Source organism: Phyllostomus hastatus, unplaced genomic scaffold (genome assembly GCF_019186645.2).
Source record: "Phyllostomus hastatus isolate PE091 unplaced genomic scaffold, TTU_PhHast_1.1 phas_contig_210, whole genome shotgun sequence".
In the NCBI taxonomy this organism is placed as follows: domain Eukaryota; kingdom Metazoa; phylum Chordata; class Mammalia; order Chiroptera; family Phyllostomidae; genus Phyllostomus; species Phyllostomus hastatus.
In genome coordinates, this window is record NW_025333737.1 from 33,663,034 (window position 1) to 33,678,855 (window position 15,822).

The following is a 15,822-nucleotide window of genomic DNA, read 5'->3' on the forward strand; positions in this document are numbered from 1 at the left end:
TACAAAAGAGCGGCAGGCCCAGGGGAGGTAAGTGAACTTGTTCAGGATCCAGGAAGGGCAGGCGACTGGGCATTGTTTTGTTAGAGAGGTAAGCCAAGTTGAGATCCTGAACCAGCCCTGTGTCAGTTGAGAAAGACCTGGGCCTGGGGAGCTGGGAGAGCCTCATGAAGCAGCAACTCCTGTTGAAACCGGGCAGGGGAGGGAGAACTGAGGTCAAGGAACTCACTGAACAGTTCTCGACCCTGGCTTTGGCAGCGTGTACACATTGGAGCCATACACAGAAGATTAGGTCGCCCCTGTGCAAGGAAAAGGCGTGCAAATTCGTGAAGCAGTCCATCATTTTCAGGAGAAACATTTTTTTCTTTGTATTATGTCTGGAGGCCCAAGTGCCAATTCTGGCAGTTGAATGATGCTGAGTCTCTGCCGCTGCGTTTACTGTGCTGAATTAAGATGATGGATGCTAATTAAACTCATTGCAGTGATTATTTCACAATTGTGTGAGTCAGACCTTTATGCTTGCACACCTTAAACTTAGGCAGTGAAGTATTCCAGTTCTATCTCCATGGAGCTCGGGGAACAAAGGTTCTTGTGACAGATGGTGGCGGCCTGAGCAAGCTCATTTAGTTGGGGCAGAGAGAAAGGTGTTTTGTGAACATTTAGGTTTGAAATTATCTTCCAGACACAGTGCTGACTTGGGTGACATGAGGATAACTTGAACAGGTAGGATAGTGAACAGGTAGATGATGGTGCCGTCCGCCGAAGCAGGAAATGAGAGGAGGAGGCACCTGAGGGGAAAGGGTGAGTTTTGTTTGGATATTTTATTTGCCCGCCCCCCACCCATGATTCCATGGTCTGGAGTGGGGTAGAGCTCTAACGTGTCACAGAATAAACGAGGTGTTGGGACTGGAAGGTCACTGGAGGCTCAGGTCCTGGCTGGCAGTGAGTGGTCCCGAACAAGTGTCTGTCACTGCGTTTACCGTGGTGTTTGGGAAGTCCCCACGACCACATCTTCCCCCTGGCCCTGCGCTGTCCGGTGCTGTCACCACCAGCCACCTGTGGCTCTTGAGCTCTTGACACGTGGTTCCTCTGAATGGAGTCGCCGGAAGTGTGAAGTCCACGCAGATTTCAAAGATGTGTTACCAAACAAAACACTGAAATATCTCATTAAATGTTTATAACAAATATTTATAGCATAAATATTTATACTTATGTATCAAATCAAATGATATAACATCAAATATTTATAACATAAATAACTTATTTATGTTGATTACGTGTTGAAGTGATTATTTTGTGTTGGGTTAAATAAAAATATTAGAATTTATTTCAATTTTATTTTTATCTCTTTGAAAATGTGGTGACTAGAACGTACAAAATGGTATACTTAGTTTACATTATGCTTCTGTGGGGCAGCGTCGCCCTAGACATCCAACCTGTTTGTAAAAAGTGACATCTGCGTCTTAAGCGCCTTCTTACCCTCGGTGCCTAGGTCGGTACTGGGCACGTCGTAGGCGCCCAGCCCATATTCACGAATCAATGGATGAAACCCACGAGTGAATGGAATGAGTGAACGAAGCTCTGAAAGTGCTAAGCTCCCTCAGACGAGTGTTCGTCCCATCCATCGCACCTCTGACTGTGTTTGACACAAACGTGCCAAAAGACGAATGTTTGTTTTGCTTGATTAGATCTCCCAGGAACCCAAATGATTGATCGCTTTTACTCAAGCCTCTGAGGCAAAACGGAAGTAGCTGGCAGTTGCATTTCCTTAGAGAAGGGGGAACTGCCACCAAGGAGAACGAGCTACTGTGTGGTGGGAACCACACAGACTTAGGTTTCCGTTACAGTCCACCGCTGGCTGTGTAACCGTCATCTGTTTTCCTGGCTTCTCCGGGTCTCACTTTTCATGGCGAAGTGGGGATCAGAATACCTCCCAGGACTGTGTGCGACAATGAAATGAGATGACTTATGTTACCTTGCAAACTGCTTGGCACTCTGGGGTATTTCAGTAAATGTACATTCCCTCTGCTCCCCAGCCTGGCACGTTCATACCACTGCAGAGTTGAATCATTCAGTTGCTCATCGATCAGTCCATTATTTATTGAGTGCCTGCTCTGTGTGAGGCACCCTAACAGGAGCTGGAGGACAGCAGTGAGGCAAAACGCAGAAATCCCTGCCCTCGTGAACGTAACAGGTTGGTGTGGGAGATGACGCAGTGAACAGTCGGTAAAGTGCACGGTGTGCGAGATGAGGTGGGTGCTCTGGAGGAAGAGAAAGTAGAGGCGGATGGGCGGTCCCAGGCAGGGCAGGACAGGGCTGCAGTTGCGAACCTGGGGGCCAGGAAGGCCTCACCAACCAAGTGACGATGGAGTAGAGACTGCAAGGAGTGAAGGAGAGAACCGCGTGGAGTTCTGGGTACAGGGCACAGCAGGGAAAGGCCAGGATGTGTCTGTTGGGTTGGGGGATAGCAAGGGTGTGGCCAGAGTAGCAGGAGTTGAGTCTGAGAAAAGGCGGAGGTGAGGTCAGCAGGGTATCCCAAGACAGGTCTTGCAGGATCTTACAAACCACCGTGAAGGTGTTGGCTTTTATGGCAGGTTTGTGGATTGTACTGAACAGAGAAGTAGCGTGATCGGACTGGTTTTGACAGGATTGCTCTCCCTCTGGCCGCTGTGTGGAGAAATTGGGAGCGAGTGAGGTGGCTTCTGTAAAGATGCAGGGGAGGGCAAAAGACCAGTGGTCTTTTGGTTTGGAGGGCGGGGTTCCACGCACTGAGCCGCGCCGGCCGGGGCAGATTCTGTTGGTTTTTCTGCTGCTCACTGTGCTGGCTTGGCAGCTGTGGGCAGGAAAGACCCCACACCTTCAGAGAGGCCATGCGGGGCCGGTTTGCACTCCGTGGATTCTTGTTCTAATGAGCTCTGGTCTGAGAATCATGTAAATCTCAGCACTGAGAGCGGATTTTATGATTTGATTTGCTTAATAATCACCCGATTAGACTAAGTTGTAAAAAAAAACAAACCAGCGGTGGTGTCTGCCAGGATAAATATTTAAAAGGGAACAGCTGTAGCAAGATGTAATCACTGAGATCAGCCCGTGGCATTCTTACTACCGGCTGTGGAGGCTGGTTCTCAACCAGAGGGGCTTCTTGGCCTCTCCTTCCAACGTCTTGGCGCTGCAGCTGCCAGTCTGCAGTAGGACAGAGCAGAGGGGCGGAGTCAGGTGTTCCTTCAGGAGTGGCCGATCCGTGACGTGACGCAGGGGTGGGCCTGGAGGGCAGGGTTGGAGTCACAGATACGGAGTGAGGGGGACTCCGAGCGGCTGCCATCCTTCCTGAAGTTCTAGGGTGGGTTTTCTGGCGTGAAGGCCTGCTGGTCATGTTGTTTCAGGAGGCCAGTTAATGGTTTTCAAAGGGCTAATAATGAGTTTTACAAAGAGATGAGCCTGTTTGGAAAGCCAACTCAGTTCTGTCTGTTCCCCTGGACTGGGGGCTGGTGGATGTTGGTTTTCCAGCTCTGATGCGGTGGCGGAGGTCGGAGACCAGGCTGAACACGTCCTTGCTGTCTGGTTCCTCATGCCCTTTCCTGTACACCACGGAAGCCCTGACCCTTCTCCCCCTCTCTGGGAGCTCCCAGCCGGGGAGTCCGGGGTGCTGTCCCTCGCCTGCCTTCGGCTCCAGGCGCGGCCACTGGGAAGGAGAAACTCCCTTGTTGGCGTTTCCATTCCACCCAGTGTGCTCCCCTGCTCTGACTCCTGCTGCACTTCTGACACCAGACCTGGGGGTTCCCTACACCAAGCAATTCCACGACAAGCCGGGCGCCCTGCAGTCTAATTCAGTCCTGACGCAGTCCACCTGGAGTCAGTGTCCTACGGCGTAGGGTGAGGGCTCCGTTGCACAACTGCCCCTCCCACCACTTCAGGTGATAATCAAGCCCAGGACGTGACCTGAGCTTCTGACTGGCCGTTCCCACCGCCCCCTTCTCTGGTTCCATTGATTTGCTGGAGAAGCTCACAGAACTCAGGAAAACAGTTTGCTTAGTGGATTGCCGGTTTGTTATAAAAGGAGGTAACTCAGGAGCAGGCCGATGGAAGGGGCGCACGTGGCAGGGTATGTGGGAAGGGGTGCAGGGCACCTCCACGTGTTCACTCACCCAGAGGCTCCTGAGCCCCATCCTTTTGGGTCTTTATGGAGGCCCCGTCACCTAGGTTAATCATCACATGATTGTTTAAACCGTTAGCCACTGGTGATCGAACCCAGGCTCCACCTCCCTCCCTGCGGGAGGATGGAGGGCGGGTGGGAGTGGGGGCTGAAAGTTCTAGCACTGTAATCCTGCAGCGGGTTCCCCAGGCAGCCAGCACCCACACTTCCGGGTTCCCCAGGCAGCCAGCACCCACACTTCCGGGTGTCACCTCGTTAACATAAACTCGGGTGCGGATAAAAGGGGCCTGTTTTGAATAACAAATGACACCTTTATCCCTCTCACCACTCTAATCATTTAGGGAAATTCCAAGAGTGTTAGGAGCGCTGTGACAGAAACCAGAGGAAGGCCCAAATAGATGCAGGAAATTTTTTTAAAGATTTTATTCGTTTATTTTTTAGAGAGGGAAGGGAGGGAGAAAGAAAGAGAGAGAGAAACATCAATGTGTGGTTGCTGGGGGCTGTAACCCAGGCATGTGCCCTGACTGGGAATCGAACCTGCAACACTTTGGTTCGCAGCCCGCGCTCCATCCACTGAGCTACGCCAGCCAGGGACACAGGTATTTTTTATTATACTTCACAATGTCACAGTTACACACAGGTGGGGGCTTCTAAAGGAGTGTCCCCGGATAGCCTCATGCCCTGAGAGGACGAAAGTGAGGCTCAGAGAATCGACTGGGTGGGTAGATACCACATGGCCAGTGAGAGGGGAAGGTCAGATCCTCCACATGATCAGCTCCGCCTCGTAATAGTCAGTGCTGAGTCCTGCCCAGTTTCTTACACTGTTTACACACCGCCAGACTGGAGTTGTCTTGAAGGTAGGGCCGCATCTTACGCATTTGTTCAACTAGTGTTGCTTGAGTACCTGTACTAAAAGGACTCCCTTGCGTGCAACTCACTCAGTCCTCTCAGCAATACCCGTAGAAACAATTGCCCCTCCTGTTCTGTGGCTGCGGAACTGCGGGTGGAGGAACTTACCCAGGGCCACGCAGTGAGGAAGTGGCGGCCCACAGGGCACAGTGTAACTGGTGTGTCCCAGTTGGAAGGTCTGGGGATTGAGGTCATTATTCTCGCTTCCATCGGAGCCTGCTAAGGAGTTAAATTGGTTGCCGGTGGAACGGGGAAAGCAGGGCAGTGCGGAGAGTCTGAGAACCCTCAAGAAACACGGCTTCCCAACCCAGCCGAAGTCTCTGGACAGCACCCGTCAACTTGACAGTAAACGTCTCTGCTCTTAATTCTTGCTGTTTTGGGGAACCCTCTCCCATTTTCCACATTGTAGTAGAATATTGGACTGGGACTCGAGTTCCATCCTAGTGCTGCTTTAGCAATGAACTTGTGGGGTGAGCTTGGACGAGATGTCCACAATGGAGGTGATAATTGTTTTATTCATCTGGGGGTGTGGAGACTTGAAAATACAAGGTATGTCAAATCACGATGGTGCGGGGTGATAGGAGGAGGGACTCGGGGATTGTTGCCTTGAGCAGGCCCCCTCACTTCCGGGCATGCGCCCTCATTGGACAGTGGAGCTGCACTTTATGGCGTTGCTCTGAGGAGGAGACATGCTCGTCAAGCCTTGGCATTCTGCCAGGCACTTGTCCGAATTCAGTAAATGGTAGCCATCATTCATAGCCTGACAGCCCAGCTTGGTACTCACTCCCAAGCGTGCTTGGCAGGCCGGCAAACAGGTACCGCGTGCGCGTGCGCGCGCGCACACACACACACACACACACACACACACACAGAAGCAGTAACCACCACCACTGCCGCTGACCACCCGGTCAGCGCGGTCCTGTGAACCCCCTAGAGGTGACCCCTGGCTCCCCAGTGCGCTGGTAGCTGCCAAGCGCCGTTAGGAAAGTGGAGGGGCAGCCAGATGGAACCGCTCTCCTCCTCGGAGGCTGGGAGTGCTTTCAGAGAAGGATGGCTGGAGCGAGACGCCGAAATGGCTCTGACTGCCAAGTGACAGGCAGAACGAGCCAAGTGAGATGGCGATGGCAGGAAAGGGGGCCGGAGAGCGGCCGGGAGGCCGGGTGCACTCGCCGACTGGAATCTCTGCCTTCGACTCACGTTCTCCCTCCGTTTCCCCATTTAAGGTGCCTGTGGGCCGTCAGGACTGCCCACGAGCTCCTGCTGACGTGTGGCCTTCCCTCTTTGCTGTGTGGTGCCATGAATTGTTTGATTGTTTTTTAAGTCCTCACCGAGGATGTGTTTATTGATTTGAGAGGGAGACAGGGAAGGGAGGGAGGGAGGAGCGGGAGAGAAGTTGCCCCGAGTGGGATCGAACCTGCACGGGATGACGTTCCAGCCGAGCCACCTGGCCAGGGTGCCACACACTTAGTTTTCTAAACCCCTTTCCCACGTCACGTGACTCACCACGCCCGGTGAGGTAACAGGTTTCACAGTGCAGCAAACTAAGGCTCCCAGCGGTGATGTGCCCAGGGGCCGCTAGCCATTGAAAAGAGGAGAGTGGGAACTTGAACCTGGGTCATCTTTTCTCTCGCCAGTTCCCTTGTTCTTTTCAGTACTCCACATTAATCCAGTGGTTGTTACTGTTAAAGGCTTTAGGTCTAAAGTATATTCTTTTTCCTGCAATTTTAACTCCACAGTCTTATTTTGTTCCTTGGGAGTAAAAAGTAGTCATTACTTCCATCATTAAATGAAATATATGTGAAAGCGTTTTCTAGATTGTAAGGCCCTGCGCAAAGTTACATTTGAAGGCTAATTAGGAAGTCAGCATTTTTCTTCTCCAAGTTAGAGGGACTGTGTGGAGTTGGTAAGTGGGTGAGAGAATTACCTTTGTAGCATTCACAAGAATTTTAATAGATTGTTGCCTGAATCACGGGGTTTTCTAAAAAGAGAACAAGAGGCTGGAGAAATCCTTGGGCCTAATTTGTAGCACTTGAGAATGTTGGTTTTCAGTTTAAGGCACAACCTGCATGGCCAGCTCAGAGAGGTACCGAGGAGCTCTCCAACCTGTGGTGGGCAGGAAGGCTCCCGCCAGCTCCTGCGGCTGCTTACTCGGATCTCTGACCTAACGAGGATGCACCTGATTTGGTCAGGGCCCCATGGCTCGTGCTCTGGGATACAGAGCATTGGGAGATTTTTTTTTTAAGATTTCATTTATTTTTTTTAGAGAGCGGGGAAGGGTGGGGGAGAGAGAGGGTGAGAAACATTGATCGGTTGCTTCCCGTACACCCCCAATGGGGAAGGGAATCAGACTTGCGACCTTTCGATTTGCAGGACGACGCCCCACCACTGAGGCACTGGGAGGTCAGGGCTGGGAGCGGGTTTTGAGACCTTTTTGGATTTCCTAAAAGCTCAGTAGGGTTTAATGTGTGTAGTAACACACGTGGCAGTACTTAAGCTCTTCAACTGTTACACATGAGGGCTCAACAACCTCAAGGCTATGCAATCGTTGAGAAAGTTCCAGCCCTTCAGAGCTTGGCAGTCAGGGTCCGCTATGTGGTTCATAAGTTGCCTTTCCAGTGCCCACTGCCCCCTGCCCCCACCCTGCTGTCAGGGGTGAACAGTGCTCCAGTTAAATTGTGCTGCCCACTGCCTTCTGAGCATGTTTTATTTTTCCTCTTGTGTACCTTTCTCTTTAAATCTGCACTCCTCATAGTAGCCATCAGTCACAAACAGCTACTGAGAACTTGAAAGGTGGCCAATCTAAACTGAGACGTGCTGGTAGATACACCCAGATTTCAAAAATGTAGAACCCGGCCCTGGCTGGTGTAGCTCAGTGGATTGAGCACGGGCTGCGAACCAAAGTGTCGCAGGTTCAATTCCCAGTCAGGGCACATGCCTGGGTTGCAGGCCACGGCCCCCAGCAACTGCACATTGATGTCTCTCTCTCTCTCTCTCCCTCCCTTTCCTCTCTAAAAAAAATAAATAAAATCTTTTAACGAAAATGTAGAACCCCCCCACATGTAAAATATTTCACTAATATCTAAATATTGGTTACATATTGAAACAATATTTTGGATATAATGGGTTAAATTCATTACACATAATTCCATATTTCTTTTTACTTTTCATGTGGCTACCAGAAAGTTTTAAAACCTGTCTGCGGCTTGCAGTGTATTTTTAAATGGACAGTGCTCCCCTGGATCATTAGCCTAGCCTCTTAAGTCAGCCCAGAACTGGACCCGCCATTCAAGCCCATCTTTGTGCTTTCCATCTGCTGAAATAATAAAGCAGTGAATGATGGAAAACTCTCGGGTGTGGTTCCTTCCGTACAGTTCAGGCAGGCATGCCCGCTGTGCGCTGTCGGACCGAAGCTGCTGTCACCCATCAGCTGACAGCACAAGGAAGCAAAGACTTTTTGCAAAAGGCAAGACAATATTCTCAGTAAGTATTAGACGATTTCTTTTAGGCACCCACACTAAAAAACCCTTCAATTCCATCTTTACCTCTCCTGTTTCTCTTCCACTTCTAGTCACTAAAATGTTACTTTTTTTCCTGTGAAATTCTTTCAGTTCTACTCCTTTTCTCTCAATCCATACCTAATCCAAGTCTTGGTTACCCTGTTTTTAAACCCTAGTTTCCAAGTAGTCTGCGAGCTTCCTCCCCCCATCCTCCCCACGTTCATTCTGTTCTATAGACTATATAGCAGCCCATACTGTATGTAATAATATAGTATATACTGCAACTAAAGTTGTCTTCTATAATTTTCTTGTAGCAGATACAATTTTTTTTTTTTTGCTCAAAAGCTTCTTTTCCCACATTGCCTACAAGAAGAATTTCCATCTGGTGTTCAAGGCTTTTTCAAACCTAATCTCTTGGTACTCTCCTCCATAAAACCTGAGCTTTAGGGAAGCGAGACTGAGTCTATGAAAATCACTTAGCATCCCGCCTCACCTACACTGTGCGAACCGTACAAAGCCTGGTTATTGCCATCACCACTCACTCTTGACTATGCCGTGTGCATTTCTATGTCCCGAGCACTGCTAATTCCTTTTTCCTGTTTGAATACCTCTGTCTCCAAAGAGAGAAGTAATGATTTAAACCAACAGTAGCACAAGCCAGTTGTTACTCAAGGAGAAAATTTACATAACAGGTCCTTGAGAAACGTTTTGTTTGTTCAGTATCCTTTGGTTATAACGTTGGTGAAATGCCACAGGAATTTAACTCATTGATACCAATTACCTATGATAACTGATTTCAATATAAGTAATTTCACTGCACATCCAAGAACTTACCAATGACCTTAAGTGAGGCCTTACTGTACATTCTTCCTACAATACACAAACCAGTAACCTGAAACCCTAATTTGCCATAAACTTTAAGACTGGACGGAATGTAAATAAAAGGTAGTATTTCTTTTCTACAGTAACAGTGACCTGTGGAGTGTATTATTTACAAAATAAAAAGCTTGAAAAAATAAATGGGTTCTGGATTTTGGGCAGTGGCTCTCCAACTTCGGTGTGATTAGACTAAACCGAGAAGCTTTCGAAGTTAATGCAGATGCCTGGCTCCCACTCCGGATTTGCTGGGTTGAATAGTAGGGCTTGGGCACCTGAATTTTTAAAAAAGCTTCAGAGTTCATTCCCAAGCTTTGTGGGTGATCTTCATGTGCCCCTACATCCAAGAATCCTTGGTTTATTTAAGAGACACACTGGGAGGAGGCTGGTAACGCTCCGTATGTTTTTCACCGTGCTGTCCTACAGCGTTTTTGAAAGAAACGATACGGAGAGCTGATGAACTCTGAATGACGTGTGAATCTGAGTAGTGTTCTTGAAAACACCCAAAGCTCCCGCACCCTCCAGTTTGATCAGGGGGTCAGAAAAGAAAAAGGCACATATACCCCAATACACTTGGTATTCACCTAAAAGCCTGCCTGTTGGTCTTCTACTAATTTATAAATTTCAAAAATGGAATTACTAAGTAAATATGTATTTATGAACAATATTCACAACTTAGATTTTTTCCAACCCCCAATTATATATTTCAATCCATAAATACGTGAAAAAGTTGGCATTTTAATACAATGCTTAAAAAACTCCAAAACAACTCTACCTCAAAAATACTTTAAACCCCTTTTCCAAAGTGCTATTTTCACAGGCTCACATCTGTGCCACAACCACCCAGTCCGGCTATGGACTAACCGACGGCGGAGGAAGCGGCAGCACTTTTCCCACAGTCGCCGAGGGTGTCGAACACCGGGTCCTCGCAAACCTACAACAAGGCCCCTTTCACCCTCCAGTCCTGAGAGAGCAGATCCTGCAGCTCTCCCTCGTCGTCGCTGTCGGCGTTCTCCTCCTCCTTCTTCTGCAGCTCCTTTATCGCCAGGACCTCTTTAAGCTTGTTTTTCAGTTCGTCCTGGCGGTTCCGCAGCTTTTCCACCCGACGGTAGCACTCGATCTGCTCGTCGATCTCCCCAATCTGTCGGTCCAGCCGCCCCTCCTCGTCCTCCTCGGCCACTATCGCTTCGGAAATGGTGTTCACCTGCCGCATGGCTTTCTGAAACTCGTCCCACTCTTTGTCCATCTGGTCCTTTGGGGCGTCCACCTTTCGTACCCTCGCGTCTATCTCAGGGTCGTCAAAAAAGCCTTCTGGTAACGCTTCCGCAGTGTTCTCTTTCCTTTCCACCACTTTTTCATGTATTTCTGCTTTCTCAATGGACCCCGAGTGCGGGACCAGAGGAGCCTTGGGGGGGTCTGTATTGGAGAAGTCGCTCGGCAGCATGCTACCTGTTGCCTCCCGCGACGAGGAAAGTGAGTGTTCCTTGCCCTGCACGTCGGGCGGCTGCTTGCTGGCGTCCCCCTCTTGTCCTCCTCCTCCCTCCTCCTCCTCCTCATCTTCATAATCGGGGAGTAAACCAAGTCCCGAAGTCTTACCGAGGGTCGCTCTGGCGGGCTCCTTTCCTGCGTGGTCAGCGTTGGTGAGCGACGCGGACGTGGAGGGCTGTGCCTGGGCCACCTGCAAGGCCTTCGCCCTTTTAGCCTCCTGGCTGTCTGCGTCGGGCGCCTTCCTCTTGGCGGGCTGAGGCGCCGCGCTGGTGGACGGCCCCTGGCTGGGCTCCTTCGCGCCTTTCAGCTCGGCCACTTTCTCTCGGTGCAGCTTTCCCAGGACGTGAGTCTGCCACAGGAGCTCGCTCTTCACCGGGGTGTTGCACAGGGCGCAGCTCAGCTGCCCCAAACGGTTGTACTTGGCGAATGGAGACTCTATGCGTTTCCTGTTGGTGCTCAGGCGCTGCTTCTCCTTCATCAGCCGCCGCAGCTCGTCTTGACTCACCACCCGCTTCCCGGCCGCAGGCCGAGCCGAGGCGGAGGACGCCATCTTCGCGACCCGCCCCGAGGCGTTCCTGGCTTCCGGCGCGGCGACGCCTGATGGCGTCACTTCCTGACCGGGCGAGGATTGGCTGGGGCTCCAGAGCGTGGACGTTGGCGCCGGGTTTTACCTGGGAGTCGCGACCGAGGTTGTTTTTGCCGGTCAGGTGGTTCTCCAACCGTCCCGCGATGGCCGCGATCAAGGCAGTAAACGCCAAGGCCGAGGTGGCGCGGGCCCAGGCGGCCTTGGCGGTCAATATCTGCGCCGCCCGAGGGCTGCAGGATGTGCTGCGGACCAACTTGGGTCCCAAGGGCACCATTAAAATGTGAGGCGGCGGTTAGGGCGCCGGCGGTTGGTCGGGTGTCGGGACCGGCAAACGTTCCGCCAAGACACGTGTGAACACACTTGTGGGCGATTTCCCTCCTTTTCACCCCTGCCCTGCGGTCATCTGCAGCCGGGTGGAGGAGGAGGAGAGAAGCGTCCCCGAGGAACAGGCCCCACCCACCCACCCGACCAACTTTTCGCTAAGGCTTATGTGCAGTTATAAAGTGCATGTAATATTTCACATGAAACGGAAGCCTGCTAACTCCCCTGCCCTTGAAGACTGTCTGCCCATCTGCCCTTTGTGTCGGCCTTGTTTGGGGGTGCGGTGCAGCAGAGAGGGCACGGGCTTTGGGGCCTGGCCGGCGTGGGTTCGGATCCAAGCTCCCGCTCTAGCTGTCAGTCTTTAGCGCGTTACTTGGGCGCCGTGTGCCCAAGGTTTCTCCTGTCTGTTCAGCCTTTCAGCGTGTATTTATTTAGCGCCATGCTTTCCTTTAGGAGAGAGTGAGGGAAAGAGACTAGTGAGCGCAAAGAGGTGTGAGAGGAGGGATACAGTCTCAGGACCGAGAGAAATACGTTAACAGGGACACAGGTGCTTGTTAGGAGCTAGCTGGGGTACAGAGAACGCAGAGACGACCGAGATAAAAGTTCAGCTTTGGTAGAAATGAACGTGACATACGTGTATGTACTATATAACATGTCGTATGTATTTTAAGGTATGTGGCTTGCATTATACTTTTAATCACATAACATGATTATACCGAGGAAAGGGACTAATTATTGATGGGAGGGGGAAAAGACAAATAACAGTTGATTTTTTATCATAGTCTTGAAAGGTGAGTTAGAGCTCACTAGCTGAACAAGTGAACAAGGTCTTGTAGACACAGCAGTTTCAAGAACAAGAAAGCCAATTGGTGTAAACCCAACAAATGAAAACAAACGTTATGTATTAAGGGAGCCACGAGATTTCCTTTGGTAGATGGGGCATTTAAAATAGACGTAAGCCACACTGGGAAAGGTCAGCTATGTCACTGCTAAACAGTTTGGATTTAGCCTTGAGATGGGTGGAGGACATGGAAACCGTTGGAGGGTTTTTCATCGGGGAACTGACTGAGCCAGTCTGCCTTTTAGAAAGACAGACGAAGGGTAGATTCCCATTCAGAGCTCTGGGGGCGCTCACCAGTCCAGACCGCAGATGGCGATGATGGCGGTGCGGATGGAGAGGAGGGGGTGGTTTGGGGAGGCGTTTAGGTTGTCCAGCTGACAGAATCTGACGCTCTAATGAATATGAGGGGCGGAGAAAGAAGCTAACGTGGGTGAATGAATGGTAACGTTTCCTCAAAGTAAAAAACCTGCGGGAAATTCACCCGCCTGTGGCTTGTAGACTTCCAGGTACTCTCCTTGAGCCAACTGCTCTCATCACTCACCGACGACTCTGGGTCTTAAACGTGCACACGCTCCGCCTGGAGTGAAATCGCCGCGGCAGCGTCTGGGGAAAGTGGTTCCGTGGGCCGCAGAGGGTGGTGCTGCGTGGGGGGGCCTCCCCGGGTCTGGGGGGACATTTTCCAGGCCCGATTCTCTGTATGGAGGAGAACGGAGTGGCAAGCACCGGGCGTGTCTCGCTTGGCGCTTGCCGTGTGAGGTTTATAACGCCTGTGTTTCCTGAACAGGCTCGTTTCCGGTGCGGGCGACATCAAACTCACCAAAGACGGCAACGTGCTGCTGCACGAGATGGTGAGCCCATGCTGCTGGCTTCCACGCGCCTTACTGCGACTTAACTGAGGACATAACACAACTCGTGCGTCTGTAAACCAAGGCTGTCAACTGACTATTGCAACCGGGAGATACACTTGTAGGATTAAATGTCAAAAAATATGTTTGTTTTTTTTTTGGCTGTTTTCGTGTCTTTGTATACTTCAAGTAATAGCTTAGGGATACTTCCAAACTAGTTGTATTTTCTTAAAGATTTTATTTATTTATTTTAGAGAGGGAAAGGAGGGAGAAAGAGAGAGAGAGAGAGAAACTTCAATGTGTAGTTGCTGGGGGCTGTGGCCTGCAACCTAGGTATGTGCCCTGACTGGGAATCGAACCTGTGATGCTTTGGTTCGCAGCCCGCACTCAATCCACTGAGCTACACCAGCCAGGGGCATTTTTTAAAAATAATCATAATTATGATTTTTCCTCATAATCATGGAAAAGGAAAAAAGTCCTTTGCAATTTTAGTAAATATATTCCTCTTCAAGACTGAAGGATTTAATCTAATTCTGGAAATGTCATTGCATTCTTGAGCAAAGACTCTTTTATAGAATGTTCAGATCTCATTAGTTCTCAACTGTTAACTTCTGGCGTTGACATTTATTAAGCGTTGATAATACAACACTTGTGAACTTGTAGAGGGAAGCTTATTCAATTTGTTAATTTTGCTATTGGTGTTTAGGTTACCTTGTTTTTGGTGGACTATGTCTGCATTTTCTTCTCTGTTTTAAATCCGTTGCTTGCTTTCCCCAGCAAATCCAACACCCGACAGCTTCGCTGATCGCGAAAGCTGCCACGGCCCAGGACGACGTCACAGGAGACGGCACCACTTCCAACGTCCTGATCATCGGGGAGTTGCTGAAACAGGCCGATCTGTACATCTCCGAGGTACTAGAATAACGTAGAATTTGCATCTATGTGGTACTTTATTTTGAGTGGACCGTTGACTTTTTTACACTAGTAAAATGGTTTAGTTTTGGAGGGCAAAGGTTAATCTGCAAGTACTTTTTCACATTATAAATGAAAATAATAATGAACTGTTTTAGCCAAACCAATGTCTCTTATTGGAATTATATACCTGTTTTAAAATAAAAAATTTAAGATATTTAAAAAGTAAAATGTGAGCCATTACTGATAAAGTTGAAACCAAATTATGATTTTAAAAAATAACTGGCCTAGCTGGCATAGTTTAGTGGATTGAGCGCGGGCTGCAAACCAAAGCATCACAGGTTCGATTCCCAGTCAGGGCACATGCTTGAGTTGCAGGCCACAGCCCCCAGGAACCGCACATTGATGTTTCTCTCTCTCTCTCTTTCTTTCTCCCTCCCTTCCCTCGCTAAAAATAAATAAATAAAATATTTTTTAAAAAGTTAAAAAAATAGCTGGGAAAAACTTACTTTTGCCGAGGTGACATTGTACGTTTCAAGCGTACAGTTCTATAATCCACCGCACACCTGTTGCGCTGTGTGCTCACCACCCCAAGTCTAGTCTCCTCCTGTCACCGCGTGGTCGGCCCCCGTTACCCTGCCCATCCTCTCCCCACCCCCTTCGCCTCTGGCGGCCGCCGTACTGCTGTCTACGTCTGTGAGATTTTTGTTTTGCTTCGTTTGTTTGTTGCTTTCTGTTTTATACCCCACATATGAGTGAAATCATATGGTCCTTGTCCTTTTCCACCTGACTTGTTTTGCTTAGTAAGATGCTCTCAAGATCCATCACGTTGCTGCAAATGGCAGTATCGCGTCCTTTCTTACGGCCGAGTGGTGTCCCTTGTGTGTGTCTCTCACGCCCTCTCCATCCAGCCCCCATGGGGTTGTGTGCGGGTCTGGGCTGCTGGGATTAATGCTGCAGGGAACGTGGGGGTGCCTGTATCTTTAAGAGTAAATGTTTTTCAGATGTCCTGGGTAGGCCCCCCAGAAGGGGGATTGCTGGGTCAGATGGGAAACCTATTCTTAATTGTTTGAGGAGCCTCCGTATTGTTCTCCATAGCGTCCGCACCAGTTTCCGTTCCCGCCAGGTCTTTTCCTGCCCATCTTCTGGGGCACGCTGCTTCCTGCCCAATTCGGTGATAACGGCCGTTCTGGGGGGGGCGGGGGGGGGCCGGGGGGGGCCGGGGGGGGGCATCTCACTGCAGTTTCCATGTGCATTTCCTTACAGCCAGCAAAGCTGAGCATCTTGTCGTGTATCTGTTGGCCATTTTCACGTGTTCTTGGGAAAAGTGTTCAGGTCCTTCACCCGTTTTTATTTGGATTGTTTGTCGTTTTGTTGTTGAGTTGTATGAGTTCTTT

The 15,822-nt window shown here is 49.9% G+C and overlaps 2 protein-coding genes across 8 annotated transcripts in view; one reads left to right on the forward strand and one right to left on the reverse strand.

Annotated features, from left to right (window-relative positions):
* Positions 1 to 15,822, forward strand: part of CCT6B (chaperonin containing TCP1 subunit 6B) — a 35,978-nt gene that overhangs the window by 613 nt on the left and 19,543 nt on the right. For 5 of the 7 annotated variants that reach the window (XM_045835660.1, XM_045835665.1, XM_045835662.1 and 2 more), the window contains exons 1-3: positions 11,616 to 11,786; positions 13,453 to 13,516; positions 14,291 to 14,425. In XM_045835660.1, coding sequence (XP_045691616.1) covers positions 11,650 to 11,786; positions 13,453 to 13,516; positions 14,291 to 14,425 — 336 coding nt within the window. In that variant the 5' untranslated portion in view covers positions 11,616 to 11,649. Of the gene's footprint in view, positions 1 to 2,309; positions 2,413 to 11,615; positions 11,787 to 13,452; positions 13,517 to 14,290; positions 14,426 to 15,822 lie in introns of those variants that run through there. The other 2 variants (XM_045835666.1, XM_045835667.1) reach the window with 2 other exon arrangements.
* On the reverse strand, positions 10,151 to 11,504 carry ZNF830 (zinc finger protein 830). The gene has a single exon (XM_045835686.1). The coding sequence runs from the start codon at positions 11,468 to 11,470 to the stop codon at positions 10,367 to 10,369; it is 1,104 nt and encodes a 367-aa protein (XP_045691642.1). The 5' UTR covers positions 11,471 to 11,504; the 3' UTR covers positions 10,151 to 10,366.